The sequence below is a fragment of the Quercus robur genome, chromosome 9, assembly GCF_932294415.1.
Source record: "Quercus robur chromosome 9, dhQueRobu3.1, whole genome shotgun sequence".
Lineage (NCBI taxonomy): Eukaryota > Viridiplantae > Streptophyta > Magnoliopsida > Fagales > Fagaceae > Quercus > Quercus robur.
Window position 1 is genome coordinate 46,639,424 of NC_065542.1, and position 18,572 is coordinate 46,657,995.

Below are 18,572 nucleotides of genomic sequence, written 5' to 3' on the forward strand. Positions count from 1 at the left end.
CCGAGATTCTCAAGGGTTCTCAAGGGGTTGTGGGTTTGGATTAAGATTTTGTTTGCAAAATCTCAAATGAAGCTCCGTCGGTCTCTCAAATCAAATCAAAATCAAAATCAAAATCAAAGCAATTTACTAGGTGGGTTTTGATCCATGTTCGAGTTTTTGTGTTTGTGTTTCTTTTCTCTTTCTACAAGAAAAAGGGGGGATTCAGCTTGTGTTTGTGTTTGGATTTTGATCTAAGAATTGCTGTTGATGTTCGCAGAGGTGGGATTCAGCTTCATCACGAAGGGTTTTCTCTCGCTGTCGGATTAGCATCTTCAGAAAGTTTGCTCAGGTTCAACTTCAATTACCAAAATCCCAATTTTATCAAAATCCCAATTTTATTAGATAATCGGTGTTCTTGTTTATTGATTTTTTCTTCAACAAATTAATATGTTGTATGCAAAGGGTCTATCAGTGGTTTTTGTTGTGTTCAACTCTATGGTTTTACATGATTTCTATTTGTACATGTTGGCCATGTATGGGCTGTGTTTGTAGAGAGTATATTTTTGCAAAGAGTATATTTTGAGTTATATTTGCTGCTGTATGGGCTATGTTTGCAGAGAGTATATTTTGAGTTATATTTGCTGCTGTATGGGCTGTGTTTGCAGAGAGTATATTTTTGCAAAGAGTATATTTTGAGTTATAATATGTGAAGACTTTGAACTCTTGTAGATTTGGTTAAGTTTGTATTTCTAATTGTAGTAATCACTTACCACAAATACTTGAACTCTTGGACTTTGTGAGTTGGCTCTAATTGACTTCATACACTAACTGTTTTAAGTTCCTTATTTAAAAGGGATGGGTACACAAGAAGAGATAACACAATATGCTAATATCTCACAAATGGATGATGATGATTTTCTGGCACCATTTTTAAATGGGTCTCAAAATACTTCAATGCCCATCCAAGAGTCTTGTCCAGAAGTTGAAATTGTCTCCCCTAATCTAACAAAACGTGGTGGCAACTTTAGTGTAGATGAGGACAACCTCCTCGTCTCTGCATGGCTTAACATTAGCATGGATGCCATGCAAGGTATTGACCAAAAGGTTGAAAAATTTTGGGAGAAAATTTGGCAATACTTTTGCAAGAACAATACTTACGGAGCCACACGTTCTGCTTCCTCCCTCCAAAGTCGATGGGGAAATATTAATAGAGAGACAAGTAGGTTTACTGGGTTCATGGCTAAAATAAAAGTGGTGGGACTGACGAGGACAAGGTATAAATTGAACTTTATGGTGTCACAATATTAATTTTTGAATAGTTCCAAGACACTAATTATTTATTTATTTATTTTTTAAATCTAGTTGAAAGATGCAAAGGAACTATATAAAGTTTCACCAGCTCCAATAACCGGCAAAAAAACAGTTTTTGCATTTGAACATTGTTGGGTTATGTTGAAGAACCAACCAAAGTGGAGTATGCCTAAGGAAAGATCAATAGGGCTCCCTCAAACTCCTAATTCAATTGATCAAGTTGGTAGCAATTATGATGATGACACAATGGAGGTAGAGAGACCAATTGGCAGAAAAGCCGAAAAGACTAAGAGAAAGAGAACAGATGGTAATAAGGGTTTTGATGATTATTTGGCGAAAAAATAAGAATATCTTCAGGAATCACATGAACAAGACAGAAAGGCTCTTTGCATCAAAGCGGATAGGGTTCAAGTGGATGCGCAAAGAGCTGATATTGAAAAGGAAAGGCTTCGTCTAGAAACTATTAGGGAGGTGCAAAGAGTTGATATTGAAAAGGAAAGGCTTCGTCTTGAAACTATTAGGGAGGAGGGAAAAATAATGACCATGGATACAAGTGGCATGAATGACAAAGAAAGAAATTATTTTGAAAATCTCAATGATTAAATCCTTGCAAGGCAACAATTAGAGTAAATAGTTTGACCCAAGGAGATGATGTCTTGTCATAATTATATTTTGGTAGTAAATTATATATGGGTTGGGGTTTGGCATATATAGATGATATTTTGTTTCAACCTTATTTTGGTAGTGGCTTATTTTAAGTATAGGTTTGGAATATGTAGATGATGTATTGTTCCAACTTGATCAATTGACAGTAGGTTGTGCCACTTATGTAATCACATCATTTTTGCTTATATGAATGACAAGCTAGTGTTTCAATTTCTTGATTAGTACTTTAGTACATGAATGAATATTTAGGCTTTACTATACTATGAACAAGAGTCTAATACTTGAATTAAAGTTAGAGATATTGGCCATTTAATAAATGCTTTTTAGCCCTTGACCTCTTTCTTAACGAGATGGGAAATCTTGAGTCTATATTGTATGCTAAAATTGTGGCGTTCAAACTTTGAGATTGAGTTTAAGATACTATCTTGAGTCTATATTGTATGTTATTGACAATTACTCTCCAAGTTAGAAGAGGCACTAAGCCCACAACACAAACACACGAACAAGTAGAGAGGGAGATATGCATTACAAAGAATAGAGTGGAGAGAATTAAATCCTCTGGTTGGGACCATTATTGCTTTTGTAGATATTAATTTAATAATGAGTAATAGTTTAAGGGGTAATTGTCTAGTATGATGTTGAAAGTCCTGGGCTGTAAAGCGCTAGTCCTGGCATCCCCTATATGCTTTATTTCTTATCAATCTTTACCAGGGGACTTTTGCTTTGACAGATTTTAAGCTTTGTTTATGAACCTTACTTTATCCAAAAAAGAGATAATACCCAAAGACTCGGTTTATCTTCTCTTCAAAAGATAACAGTTGCACTTAGGATGCTTGTGTATGGAGTGGCAGCTAATTTTATGGATGAGTATGTGTGAATTGGAGAATCCAATGCAATAAAAAGTTTGAAAAAATTTGTTAAAGCAGTGGTTGATATTTTCTCCAAGGAATACTTGAGATCCCCAAACAACAAAGACATTGTTAGACTTTTAGTCAATGGGGAAAGACATGGATTTCCAGGGATGTTAGGGAGCATTGAATGCATGCATTGGAAATAGAAAAATTGTCCGACTGCATGGAAAGGTCAATACTCTGGTCACATTCATGAGCCAACCATTGTTTTGGAAGCAGTGGTATCATTTGATCTTTGGATATGGCATGTATTTTTTGGGTTACCTAGGTCAAATAATGACATTAATATATTAGAACGGTCTCCTATATTTTCTGAGCTCGAACAAGGACGTGCTCCTGTAGTTAATTACGTAATCAATGGCCATGAGTATACAATGGAATACTACCTTGTCGATGGCATATATCCGAAGTGGTCAACATTTGTTAAAACAATTCCATCTCCACGAGGACATAAAAGAAAATTATTTGCAAAAGCCCAAGAGGTGAATAGAAAGGATGTAGAGCGTGCATTTGGAGTGCTTCAAGCAAGATTCGCAATTGTGTGTGGAACTGCAAGATTTTTCTATAGTGAAACACTCCAAGACATCATGAAAGCATGTGTAATTCTTCATAACATGATTGTTGAGGATGAGCGAGATGTAAATGAAGCGGTGGAAGTAGATTATGAGCAAATTGATGACAATTCTACTATACAACTGTCACGGGAGCACACAAATGAATTTACGGAGTTCATTAAAACCCATCAATGTATTCAAGACCATGAAATTCATGATCAACTCCAATTAGACCTCATTGAGCATTTATGGCAATTACAAGGGGAGTTGTAGGAACTTAAGTGTGTGAGTTATGCATGTGGGGTTTTATTGTAATTTGATATATGTACGAGTCTTTTAAAGACAACATTGATAGTTATGTATGTGGATTGTATCTATATATATGTATGTGGATTATAAAAGTTGGTATGTTGAATACATTTTTCTATTTGGCAGGTTGCATGTATATATATGTATGTGAATTTTAAAAATTAGCAGGTTGAATACATTGATATTTGGCAGGTTGTATGTATATATATGTATGTGGATTTTTTAAGTTGGTAGGTTGAATACATTGATATTTGGCAGGTTGTATGTATATATATGTATGTGGATTTTTTAAGTTGGTAGGTTGAATACATTGATATTTGGCAGGTTGTATATATATGTATGTATGTGGATTTTTTAAGTTAGCAAGTTTAAGTACATTGATATTTGACAGGTTCTTTCTCAAAAAAAGAGAAAAATTGGTAGGTTCTATATATATATGTGTGTATGTGGATCATTAAAATTGACAGGTTGAATACATTAATATTTAACAGGATGCATCTATAAATATGTACGTGGATTTTACATTGATATTTGGTAGGTTTGATGGAATATATATGTATGTGGATTTTTAAAGTTGGCAAATTTGAGTACATTGATATTTGGCAAGTTTTTTCTAAAAAAAAATTGGCAGGTTGTTGAAATAGTTGGAAAGAAATTGAAAAAAAAAAAAATACACCCAGGTTGTTGAAATAGTTGGAAAGAAATTGAAAAAAAAAAAAAAATACACCCAGGTTGTTGAAATAGTTGGAAAGAAATTGAAAAAAAAAAATGCCCTCAGGTTGTTGAAAATTGACCGTTGGAATAGTTGAATTTGAAAAAGAAATGACGTTGGAAAGAAATAATAAAGAAATATTAAAAAATAATATTTTAATAGAATGGTAAAATAATAGAGTTTTGGGATGCTGGGTGTCTTGTAAAATGGTATAGTATAATTAATAAAGTAACTTTTTAGGATGGTATAATGAGATAGGATGGTATTTCCGGTTGGAGATGCTCTTAATGAGTTGTAAGTGATAGAAGTGTGTTCCCACATGAATCTACTATCACACATCTACCACTCACAACTCGCCACATAAACAAGTTGTAACTCAAATTGTAACATTGGCTCCACACCCTATATATGATGATGGCAGATAGTCATTTTCAGCAGATTCTTTGAAATATTTAAGTCTAGTATTTACATCACCATTCACGTTTGAGTTTCGTACCGACACTTACAACTCATTGCAATAACTTGATATGAATTATTTTACAATCTATTGCAATGACAAATATTAAGATAACATTGCAATAACCTGATATAAATTATTTTACAATCACTTGTAATGACAAATATTAAGATATTATTACAACAACGTAAAATCAATTATTTTACAATCTATTGCAATAACAAACATAAAATAATTATCTACTACAAGGAATATAACATTGCAATAATTTGATATAAATTATTTTTGTCAACTATTTGCAATCTATTATAATAAAATTTGTGAAATAATAACATATTACTACAGGATATTCAAAACAGAAAAATTTTTATTGTAACAAAATATATAATATTGTATCAAATTTTTCAATAAAATATTTAGAATTTAGGCTTGTCTTGAGCTTAACCTAAACTTGAGCATTTGATTTTTACTGATGAACTAAGCTCAAACACACACTACTTGGCAAAGTTTGGCTCGTTTACAGCCCTATTTGCATCAATATTTCTTGAGAGCTTGTACGAAACTCAATCGTACAAATGTTGTAGGGGATTCTGCAGAATTTACGAATTTGACAGTTTTTTGGACAAAATTTGTTCCACTTCAGATGAAAACGTTTGTGAATATTGAAAACAGTTTATGGAGTTATACCTCCTCACCCATGATCTATAAATGATTCTAACTCTCACTTTCAATGTCTTCTTCTTTCAAAACTTTCCTAGAAACACAAAAAATCCTTTGGGATTGCACCAAAATTGCTATTTTTAGAACCTAATAAACTTGGTTGTATTATGGGGATAAATTTATAGTAACCTTTAAGCAACTCGAGTGTTGGTGCATACATTGTCTAAGGAAAGCATTTCATTGTGACTCCAAATTATCAAGTGTTTTGTTTGATTATTGAGTTACTATATTTTTTTAATTATATTTTTCTGTATAGAAAACGAGATGTTTTGTCCAAAATTTTTTTTAATGTAAAAAGCATTAATTCCTCTTTAGTAGAGGTAGAGTGAGAAAAAAATGGCAAACAAATAAAAAAACAAAGTTTAGAGAATTTCGGATGTATAATTGTATATAAGATGTACGAGAGTATCAAGTTTCTTTTTTTCAAAATTAATAGAAAGTTGTACGAAACTCAAATGTACGAGTGTTGTACGAGATTATGTAGAATTTACGAATTTGACATTTTTTGGGCCAAAAGTTGTACAACTTGAAATGAAAACTATTGTGAATATTGAAAACAATTTTTGGATGGTTGTAAGACTATACCCATGATATATAAATGATTGTAAATCTCACTTTGAATATCTTTTTCATTCAAAACATTCTAAGAAAAACTAAAACTCCTCAGGGCCTTCTAAAAACTTGATATGTAATAAACTTGGTTGTATCCTGGGATAAATTTGTAGTACCTTTTATCAACTCTTATGTGGGTGCATATATTGTATAAGGATAGCATTTCGTTGTGGCTCCAATTTCTAAAACGTTTTGTTTGATTATTGGATCACTATATTATTTTCATTACGTTTTTCGGTAGTGAAAAAGTGATATCTAATCCCAATTTTTTTTAATGTGAGATATGTTAAATCCTCTTTAGTAGAGCTAAAGTGATAAAAACTATGGCAATGAAGTGAAAAAATAAATTTAGAGAATCTCTTATGTACTAGACTTGTATGTAAGACCTATGAGATTTTCAAGTTTCTTTTGCATCAAAATGTCCTAAGAGTTTGGACGAAACCCGAGCGTACGACTATTGCACAAGATTATGCAACATTTACAAATTCCGTAGTTTTTGGGACAAAATTTGTTCCAGTTGAAATGAAAACGTTTGTGAATATTGGAAACAATTTTGGGACGGTTATAACTCTTTACCGGTGATATATAAATGATTATAACTCTCACTTTCAGTACTTCTTTCAAAACTATCTAAGAAATACTAAAAATCCTCTGGGATATCTCTAAAATTATTGTATTTAAAGCGTAATAAACTTGGTTGTATCTGTGGGATATATATGTAGTGAGATTTTAGCAACTCTTGTGTGGGTGCATATATATTGTCTAAGGATATCGTTTCGTTGTGGCTCCAAATTGTCAACTATCTTGTTTGATTATTAAATCACTATATTTGTTTATTATATTTTTTGGCACTGAAAATTTGGTGTGAAGTCCCTTTTATTTTATTTTTTTAATGTGAGAATTGTTACTTCCTCTTTAGTAGAACTAAAGTGAATGAAACTGGGGCAATGAAATGAAAAAAAAAAAAAAAAAAAAGTTTAGAGAATCTCGTACATATGAGAGATGTAAGTAAGACGTACAAGATTTTTAAGTTTCTTTTGCATCAAAATTTCCTGAGAGTTTGTATGAAAGACTATGCAAAATTTAAGAATTTGATAGTTTTTGGGACAAAATTTGTTCCACTTGAAATGAAAACATTTGTGAATATAGGAAACAATTTTTGGATGGTCATAACTCTTTACCCGTGATATATAAATGATTCTATTTCTCACTTTTAGTACTTCTTTCAAAACTTCCTCCAAAATTGTTGTATTTAGAGTGCAATAAACTTGATTGTATCCTAGGGATAAATTTGAAGTGACATTTTAGCAACTCTTGTGTGGGTGCGCATATTGTGTAAGGATAGCGTTTCATTGTGGCTCCAAAGTGTCAAATGTTTTGTTTGATTATTAAATCACTATTTATTTTTATTATATTTTTTTGTAGTGAAAAAACAAAGTTTATATAATGTTGGACATACAAGAGTTGTATAAAAGAAGTACAAGATTATCAAGTTTCTTTTCATCAAAATTAATTGAGAGTTGTACGAATCTTGAACGTATGAGTGTCGAAGAGATTATGCAGAATTTATGAATTTGACCGTTATTATTATTATTATTATTATTATTATTATTATTATTATTATTATTATTATTATTATTATGTAAATTGTGACACCTTAGTTTGAAAATGTCTTATTTGTAATGTATTATTTGTAGCATCCCTTGTATCACTCATTAAAATATATCTCTTGTATCACTCATTAAAATATATCATTAGTGAATTTCAATTAGCTCAACTAGTAAAATCTCTAATAATTAAATAAGAAATCCAGAGCTCAATTCCTGCATACACCAACCAACTGGTGTCTTAATCTAATAATAAAATAGTTATCATCAGGAGTGGATAGACGCCATAAATTGAAACTCTCTAAAAAAAAATATTAAAATATATCATTGTAGAATTAACTTCTTTACACAGTGAAAATTTGAATCATATTGTTGTGGAATAATTAAATAAACATCATAAACTACAACAATGTCCATCCTTACAAAGTAAGAATAATAATAATAGCAACCTCGAAAAAGTGTAGTAGAATGTGAATTGGATGAAGTGAAAGGACACCCCAACATAAATAACATACACATACACTAAAAAGCATACACTACACTAGTATTGGAATGTTATACCCTAATTATAATTAAGGATCTAAAAAACCACAGACTGAGCCAGCCAACAACAGTAAAAGCGTCCTTAACACATGGTCTCCAAGCCAAACTCCTTATTACACTCTGGGCAGTTGTGATCTGCTCGATCGTAGTAAGCTTTTTTGACTAAAAAAAAAAAACCAAAAGTGGGAGCTAGCTAGCTGCAGAAAATCAAGGGGCTGTGCAACCAAACCACCCCCAGAAAGTCCTGGCCGTCCATTTGTCACGTCACCCTTGTGCATGCAAGAGAAGTGGCATATTTTTGCTAACTTACTTTACAGTTTTTTGTGGGTACGTAAAGGGTGACGATAACGCATTGTTAACACCACCGGCTGGAGTCGTTAAAGTTGCATGCTGGTTTCTTTGCGACTTTCCTGCCCTTTTGCTCTCAGATTTTGGCCCTGCTTGCCTTACTTTCACTCCTCGTATCATCTATCAGGTTTAATTCACAATATTTCGATTTCAATTACCAAAATATAGATCTAAGAGATTATGAAATTTAAGCGCACACACACAAAAAAAATGTGAATATTGGATCGTGCATACATATTTGCCACACTTGACATCTGAGTATATGACTATAAAGTCTCCTTCTTGGAGTCCATTGGCCCTCACAAAATCACCTGTCAAAAGAAGTCGATTAGGATTCTAAAATGAAGTAAAGCTTTAGTAGGAAAAAGTATTGCAATTTTGGGTACCTGTGTTTTCAAGCAGATACATCCTGCTTTTATTGTTTGGCCAATACCTGTGACTCCATGATTGTGGAAAAACAAAAGGGAAGAAACAAACCAGTGATTATTTTGCTTGTCTAAAAATGAAGATGAAATTAAGTTTAGGCGGATAATAAAAGATTGTTATTAGTTAAAAAACAATACTAGTAATTGAATACCTATAGCGCATGTTCCATACACGGGAAGTTCCTATGTCTTCCATGGCAATAGAAATACCATCTCTAGCCTCCAATTCTGGGAGATGAGTCTCCGCTTCCTTCTAAATAAATTCCAACACATATATTTAAATCACATATATGATACATCAAACATGATAAAAGAACATAAAACTATTATTTTCATCTAGTTAACGGAACAGTTCCACAACATTGATAGATAAGATAGAAAGAAAGAGAGATTAAATTACAACACATATATTTAAATCACATATACATCAAACATGATAAAAGAAAATAAAACTACTATTTTTATCTAGTTAATGGAACAGTTCCACAACATTGATAGATCAGATAAAAGATTTATATTACGTTCGCACCTTTGGCAACACAATTCTTCCAAGATTACCAACATCGCTCTGCTTCAACACTTTCTGCAGAAGAAACCTCAAGTTCTTCTCAGGTTTCCATCCCTATAATTAATCAAATAAACCCACAACACAACACATGCACCATTAATTATTGAGAGAACTAAAAAATCATTAAACTATATTCAAATAAATAAAAACCTTTTATCCCATTATAAGTGCTACAATTTATGTTTCACAAGCTTAAAAAAACACTCACTGGTCGTCTATCTGATGCGACTCTCCCTTGCAAATTCTGGACTTGCATGGCAGTCCGATCTACTTGATGTCCGAGTGGTGCCTCTGCCGGCATCACCGGAGATGCTGAAGCTGCACCACCACCACCACCAGAGGCCCAGTACACCCAGTTGGCCGGATTGGTCTGAGCTACAGTGGCCGTGGTGCAATTGTCATTCCCAAGCCTTGCACTTGCATGCGGATCTGTGTTCTGGTTGCATTGATTTTGCTGGTTATGTTGATTGTGATGGTGTCTATGGTGTGACAAGAACCGCCTTTGCCTCGCCATCCTCTTCTTCCTCGCTTCTTTAGTGGCTAAAGAACCTAACCTCACCAGAGTACTCTCGCCGTGCCCTTGAAAATATTGATGATATGGATATTGATTTCCATACCCAGCAAAAGTTTGCGCAGGTTGGTGAATAGTATTATTGTCTGGAAATGTGTTGTAATGAGACGCTGACATAGTGAACTGTGAGGATGGCCATGACTGTGAGGAGTCCAGCATGTGATACTCTGGTGGAGCTGAAGCTGAAGCTGGAGCTGTGTAAACTTGACTATTATTGACATTGATATTAGAACTAGCTCCATTTGTGTACGGATCAGTACCCATATACCCAACCATTGAAGGATAAGCCGCCGGAGGAGCAGTTGGCTCAGGACCATAAGGCGGCTGAGCTGGGATCCATGTGGACTGGTTGGTGAAACAAGGATTTGGGTTTGGGTTTGATTCAGGTGTGACAGAATTATTAGGGTTTTGGAAAGGGTCTTGGTATTGGTTGGGAAAATGTGTTGGTGCTAAGTCTTTGAAGCGCCTTTTCTGAAGATGGTTAGTCTGAACCCATTCCAGTACAAGTTTCAACAACTGTTTCATGGCTTCTTTTCCACCACCTAAGCGCTTTGCCGCACACTCTATGGTGGACTTCTTGATCTTCACACTCCTCAAATCTTCAGCAGAGACAGTCTCTTTGTTTGTTCTAAGCCAATCCAAGAACACCGAGGCCATGTCATCTGGATCCTGATTCTCTTCCTGCTGGATCTCTTCGTTGTTGTTGTGGTTGCTCTGAAACATCATCAACCGGTCATGTTCTTGCATTGCATGTTGTTCTTGTGACATTTGCTCCTGCGAACAAAAATCCTCTAATGGGTTGTTTTCATTTTGAAAAACACATGATGGGTCAAAGAAATCGTTGCTTTCTAGTAGATCCATGTACCCAAAAGTCTCCATCACATCCATACAGTCCACACCTTCAAGGCCGTGATTATCAAGTGGCTGCTGAGGGATCTCCATAGAGGCTGTGGAAATTAACTCTGCTTGAGGTGGTGCAATATCATCAACCACTTGATCTTGCTGGCCTTGAAATTGTTGGTGACAGTGATTATTTTTCTTCCCCACGTCTTCCTCTGCATCTGACTTCAGAACAGCCCAAGAAGCAGCCGAAGAGGTCGAGGAAGTGGCCGAAGACGAAGACGACATGGCCTTAAGTGGTAATGGAGTGGATGAGGATGATGAAGATGATGACATGCAAGGGAAATCAGGGAGTGGAGGGAAGTCAGTGTAAAACATTGAAGAAGCGTCGTGGACATCTGCAAGAATATGATGATCTTGCTCGTCTGAAAGCCAGATCTGTCTATCATCAACATCTAACGCCTCTTCTTCTTCCACACCATCATCAAACACAATACTAATAGGGTTTGCTTCATTTCTAAGCCCTGCATGCAGATCTTCCATACTCCTCATCTCTCTAAAATACCCAAAAATGATCAAACAAAAAAAAGGTTGAAGCTTGAAAACCCTTTTGGGTTCTGTTGTTCTCAGATATATTTTAGAGAGAGAAAGTGAAGGATAGGGTTTTCTGTGTATGGATAGGAGAGAGAGATTATATTGTATCTGATTAAGGAAGCAAGAGAGAGAACAAAGAGAGATGCAACATAAAGCATCCGGATCTATCAACAACAACACAAAGATAACATAAACAATAATGACACCCCAATTACCAAAAAAGAAAGCGACCACTCTACTCTAATCAACAACTTTATTATTTTTTTAATCGTATAATAGTTATCAGAGACATAAACTATCTAACAATTCTATACTATTACTATACCAACAAAAAATCAAGAACACTAAAAATAAAAAATTAAGATACTATAATTTTTTTTACAAAGAATAATAATATAACAAAGCAAGAAATATCAGGGATTGAGGTCAAACCCGGCAAATTAACCAATGAACATGACTATTTTTGGGACACACATGCTTAAAAACCTTTGTAAAACTCAACCCCCATTTGTGTTCTGGTTTGTTCCGGGAAGTTCCGGTGTCTCACCCTTCTTGTGGATAAGTTCTAAACTTTTTTTTTTAACACTCTGCCTTAAGTAACTGTGTGTGTGTGGGAGAGAGAGAGAGAGAGACAGTTTCAGAGAGAGGTTTAGAGAGAGATTAAAGAAAAAAAATAAATGAAACTTCGTGCCGCTACTTTCTCAACCTCACTCCGGATTTCGTGACACCAGCCATGCGTTTCCTCCTGAATGGTGCAATCAACGGTGCATCAGTCTTTAATTATGGGCATTCAGAGAGAGAAAGATAGCTGGCACATCCTACATACGGTAAAAATGTATGCAATTGGTTAGGTTCTTCCAATTCTCTGTGAACATATCAAAAGTTTGTTTCAATGGAAGGTCTAATTGAATAAATTAAAGAAAAAAAAAGTTTGGTATCTCTATTTTTTATCAGATTATTTTTTATTCATGAATTACCTCAAAAAATCTAAGAACCCATAGTATAATGGATTGAGAGATCAACCTGAATAATTTTTAGTAAAAATACTAGAGATGTCAATTAAACTATAAGGCTCTTAACATAATTATGAAGTCGAACCAATAATATTATTGATAAATTCGCTTGTAAACTTTTTGTAATAAAATTTAAAGAAACTATATTTTAAATTGTATAATTTAGGAGGTGTAACAAATTAAATATTGTAGCTTCAAAAGTAAGAAATTAAACCCCAAATTTCAAAAGGTAACACCTCATAATTTCAATAATAAAAAATTAAACACCAAACATAATTACTTGCAGTTAAACGGTATAAGATTTAATTTGTTACTTTTGATTTTTTTATAGAGAATTTGTTACTTTTTAAAACCGTAAGTTTTAATTTAGTCTTTTTCAAACTATACAATTTAATCTGTTACATTTTGAAACTTTGATATCTAAGTCGTTTGAAACTAATATCTCATAAACTATATGGTTTAAAACGTAGTTTCTTCTAAAATTTACAATAACTTTGTATTTTTTTTATCATTAAATTTTGAAATGAATCTGTACATAACTTCATCAAAATGGGCGTAAGTCTATATCAGTTATTTTTTGCACGGATATTATCTAAGGAACCTAAGCCTAAGAAACTGTGTACTAAAACATCAATTAATTTTTTATGTAGACTAGATTTGAAAGTTAAATCTTTTATTCATCACCAAGAAACTTTATGAATTAAGCTAATTAAAACTGTGGGGACCGTTCGATCAATAGGCCCATAAAGTTCAGGATTGTTGGGCCCGTGGCCCATCCGAGGATGCATAACCGTCCGAGGAGGCCAAGTCAGGTCATAAGGTAGTTACTGAAGGGGATGGTAGTAAATATCACAAGGGTAGAGTTCTGTATCCGTCCGAGGACACCATACTCCTCGGCAGTATGCGTCCGAGGACGATCAGGACGTGGTCTTATTGCAACCAGACCTCAAAATTAGGTCACCACAAAAGATGGAATAACCGACCAAGGATGAAAGAGATAAGGCAAACAAATATCTATAACTACAGCTGCCTCCGCATTAATGACCTCTCAACCAACTCTCTGGCCACATTAATGTGGAGGTGATACCTGAACAGTAAGGAAGCAGCCTTGCAGCTGCCCATAGGAAGTTCCAGGAGGTGCTAGATGGGACAGAAAGAAATCCTCCGGACCCAACCTACATGTGTGCGGTGAGGATGGAACACAAAGGGGGGTATATAAACTAAAAGAAGAGCATGTAGAAAGGGGATCGGAACAGAAAAAGAAAAATAGAGAAAAGCACAGACAAAAGAAGAAGAGTAAAAAGAGAGAAAAAGAACTGTATTGATCACCAAAGAGAACGATCGTTGTACCAACTTTAGACCTTCGATATACTTGAGAGTGAATCTTTTTAATATACCACAGCTAACCTAGTTCTTTACACCCACGCTTTACAAATCATATTGTTTGGGCCTTTTTACGTACGAACCCAATACTGTTACGGGTGGTTACGAATTGTGTCCTTACAAAAACTTACTATTTTTCTTTTTGAGTCCAAATTTGATAAAAATAAAATGTATGAGTTTTACAACATCCAATAAAAAATTGTCACATCAATTTTTTTACTTAACTCGTGTATCACATAAAGATATACTACTAATTTATTAAGGTATTAGAAAGTGTAAAACTTGAGTTTTACATCATATTCTAAGAGAATTTAATTTATTTTCTTTTTGTGTATGAATTTCGATTGACCCATGCATCAATATACCACTAATTTATTATGGTAAATTTATATGTTTTTTTATTATTAAGATGTCAAATGAATCTCAACATAACTCCATCGTAATTAATGAGCAAGTCAGAAAAGTTAATTTTTTGTTGAATGACTTAATTAAAAAGCCTATATAACGAACTGTACGCTGTCCACCGTAGAATAAAATTAGAAAATAACACACACTTCAAAGTCGATACCCCATAATGCAAGGCAATTAATCTAGATAGAGAAAAATTGGTGCGGGTGACTACAGTACTCGCATTCACATTATCACATGCCATAATAATAATAATAATATAGAAATAGAAATAGTCTAGGTTGGTTTGTCTGGATTTGTTGGTGAAGCGGCGGAATTCATAGTGGTGCTACGTGTCTGACGTAACCAACTTTAACCTTTTTTCCTTTTTTTTTTTTCTATACTAAAAACTTTTTTGGTTTCTCTATCCACCAATAAAAATGCTCTTCCGTTTCAATAATCCGTTTTTTTATCTCAAACCTTACCTCAGCAGCGGATAGATAGATTCACATGCACATCATCTAAGATATGTCTGACAGACTTCTCTAACGCTGCCATGCCACCTTGTCTCCTCAATCACGTTTCTTTCTTTTATTGGTACTTCTCTACTTGATGACCCCGTACACCCAATAACATAATTAAAAAGTTTTTTTTTTTTTATAGATTATAATTTATGACAGTCTTGATGTATTTGCTCTATATTAATAAATAAATTATACCTTTCAAAACAAAGCACTCAGTTTTGACTTTTTTACAAATAAAAATAAAGGAGGTATTATGTTTACAATATTTTTATAATAAATTATTCGTGATTAGTTGTTATTGATTCAAATTTGAACCTAATACTAAGATTATTTTTTTATCCCAATAATAACAACCAATAACAACTTGCTATTTAGAATTTGTTTTAAAAATATTCTGTAAATGTTGTGAATATAACATTTTTCTAAAAATAAATAAACACAAAGCAATCACCTTGGGGCTTCTGTTTCCGTACATTGCAGTCACCTTTGTTTTCTTTTCATCTAACTTCCACGTTGGCGAGCTCTCACGTGGGTGCCCATGGCCATGATATTATGCCCAAGATAAAAAAAATCCAAAACAAACGTCACTACCCTCTCGCAACCAAAACCAAAACAAAACAAACAAACAAAAAAAATACATAAAACAAAGGCTTAAGATTTATCTTTGTTGTGATACTACTTTGTTGAGAGAGAACATCTTAAAGAGACTCATTGAGATTTTTTTTTTTTTTTAACAAAAATATTCAGATCTTTTCGAATATTTGACTATTTCATTAAGTGTATACAATTTTCTTATCTCACACATATTAAGTTATATTATAAGGAAGAATTCCTTAAAAGTAACCCCAAAATACTAAAAAGTTTCGAATTCAGAATTTCATAAATATCATGAGACTTTAAGAAGCATATATAAAGACCATTTAACCGAATATAATTCATATAAGAAAGCCCAGTTTGCCAACTTAATAATACCACAATATATATGTGTGTTGTTATGTGCAACAAGGTCAATGTATTTCAAAAAGAAAAACTTAGCAGCCACAAAATTAATTTGTCAAGAATGTAAGCAGGGGCGAAGCTATGTACAAGGGTGGGGGCCGTGGCCCCCCAAAATTTTGAAAATTATATATACATATAAAATATATATATATATATATATATAATTATTTTAATGTTTTCAAAATTTAGTCTACAAAAATAAGAACAGAAGAAGTATGTTCCAATATTTGGAGTCTTCTGTATATGTGTTGTTGTAGTTTAAACTTGGTATTTGAATTGTTAAATTGTTAATTCACAGTTTCATTGTTCATCTATTAATCATGAATAATAATATTGCTATTTGCAACTGTAAGAACCAAGTACAAGAACTCTGGGCCTTAGATCCCTTGGGCTCACAATTTATTTGTAGTGGGTTTAAGGATTTCCTACAATGGGTCGTTCTCGGCAGAGAGACTCAAAGCAACATTCAGTTGAAAAGCTCTCTCCTTCCCTATTTTCTCCCCATCTTTCTGAACCCCTTCTTCTCCCAACTTTCCTCTATTTATAGCCAATGTTAGTAGGGAGACCATGATTATGTTCATCGTTAGTGCTATTGAAGGTCCAGTATTATCTGGTTAAAGTGGCTGTTTTAGGTGAGAGGGCGGTGCAGCATTTATGATCTTGGAACTTGGCTCCCTTTTCACCGATTGTGTTCGGCGACTCACGTTCCCGTGCATATCATGACCTTCCCGGGTATTGACTCACGCGCTATACCGGGAAATGTTAACCGGTCAACCCCGAGAGCCTGATAACCAAAACTTGTTTTTGGCCCTAAGGCAGTTTTAAGAAGGGCATAAGGTAACGGGAACTATCTGCCGGGCCTGCGTCCAAGGCTGGTATGGGCTTGGGCCCGGGGCCTAGATGGGTCTGGGCCCAAGGCCTGTATGGGCTTGGGCCCGGGGCCTAGATGGGTCTGGGCCCAAGGCCTGTATGGGCTTTGGGAGCTCGGTGCCGTACAATAGCCCCCCCTTGATTCATACTCGGTTGCCGAGGAGAATCAAGGAGCTGCCTGGGCTTCTTGACCTCGGGAATCTTTTAGTCTGGGACCTCTGGCTGTCATTTCTCATTAATAGCCATCTCAAAAGACGCGCCGTTCCGCGGCGCCAGGCGCAGACGTCATTATTGCCTGACGGTTCGTGAACCGAAGCGGTGCGCAAATCAGTTACGCCTGGCATTTGCTGGGTCGCTCGCTTGCTGTGCCCATTTATTGTTTGATCAAGCGTTTCTTCTTCCCTCATTTCTTCTGGCTCTATAAATAGTTCTTCTCCAAACGTCACTCCACTTTTCCTTTGCCTCTGATTTTTAGCGCCTACTCTCTGCCGACCACATTTCTATGTGCTTGCTTGCTCAACGCTCTTTTCCTCCTTAGAACCCAACGTAAGTCTCTTTTTCCCTTCCTGTTCCTTCAGCTTTGTTTCTTTGATTTTATTCTCGTAGTTTTAGGCTTTATAAATGGGTTATTCTTACCTTCTAGATACCCCGGTTGCTTTGGCCAACTTTAGGAATAAGTTTAGTATCCCCAGTGACGTGGACGTGGCTTACTGCCATGAGAGTGATATGGAACTCTACCGAGGGCATGGTACGGCCTTCTTCCCTTTGATGTCCATCTTAGAAGGTGGGGTTAGGTTCCCGGTAGATCCCCTCCTGATAAGCACACTTACCTACTATGGGCTGTGCCCCGACCAGCTTCCCCCCAATTTTTACCGGGTAGTTAGTTGTGTCGGCCAGTTGAACCATACCTTTAACTTACAACTAGACCACCATGATATTAACCAAATGTACAGCCTTTGTGGGAGCAAATCCACAAATTACTACTTAAAGACAAGGGATGCTCGGGTACGGCTGATATCGTGCCTACCCGATTCGAACAGGAACTCCGCCGGGGAGTTTGTCAGGGTGCGCGGCAATTGGTTTGCCGGGGAGATCCCTTGCCCCCTCACACGGCGTGAAGTGGGTTCGTACCTTCCCCTTCTTATAGTTGTTTGAGTAAAAGAAAATCTTTTATTGTTAAAAGCTAACGTGTTACTTGTTCTTCTGCAGACGGCAAAGTGTTTACTCAGGACCTCAGAGCCGTCCACGTCAACGACTTAAACTTCGTCCTTCGTTCCGAGATCTACGTGCACTGGGACGGGCAACTCCGGGCCTCACACCTGATCCTCGGCGTGGAACCAGTTTACTCCACTTGGCAATCATTCAAGCAGGCGTTGATAGTTGACAGCCCCCTGCTCTCGTACAGAGACGTCCGGTACGTGAACTTCTTGCCGCCGAAGCTTACAACCGGGGAAGCGAGGGAATTTGGTAGGCGGTTCACTGCCGCGGACGAACGAGTTCCCCTTCGAGACGATTCCGCGGAGCAAGTATCCCGGCGCCTTAGAGAGAGAGCCCACGAAGCTATACAACAAGGGGACCAAGCCCAAGAGCAGACCCATCACGAGGATCCACCCGCCGAGCATCAACAGCAAGCGACAGACGCGGCTAACCTGCTAGCTGAAGCGATCCA

At 35.5% G+C, this 18,572-nt stretch overlaps 2 protein-coding genes across 2 annotated transcripts; one reads left to right on the forward strand and one right to left on the reverse strand.

Moving 5' to 3' along the window:
* Window positions 1-3,241: 3,241 nt before the first annotated feature.
* On the forward strand, window positions 3,242-3,694 carry LOC126701116 (uncharacterized). The gene has a single exon (XM_050399251.1). It carries the CDS (start codon window positions 3,242-3,244, stop codon window positions 3,692-3,694), a length of 453 nt encoding a protein of 150 aa, XP_050255208.1.
* Window positions 3,695-8,687: 4,993 nt separating this feature from the next.
* Window positions 8,688-11,685, reverse strand: LOC126701117 (B3 domain-containing transcription factor ABI3). The gene is made up of 6 exons (XM_050399252.1): window positions 9,931-11,685; window positions 9,684-9,776; window positions 9,307-9,407; window positions 9,116-9,162; window positions 8,964-9,040; window positions 8,688-8,849 (listed from the first exon to the last, which is right to left on the reverse strand). The coding sequence occupies exons 1-6, from the start codon at window positions 11,683-11,685 to the stop codon at window positions 8,688-8,690; spliced, it is 2,235 nt and encodes a 744-aa protein (XP_050255209.1).
* Window positions 11,686-18,572: the final 6,887 nt, after the last annotated feature.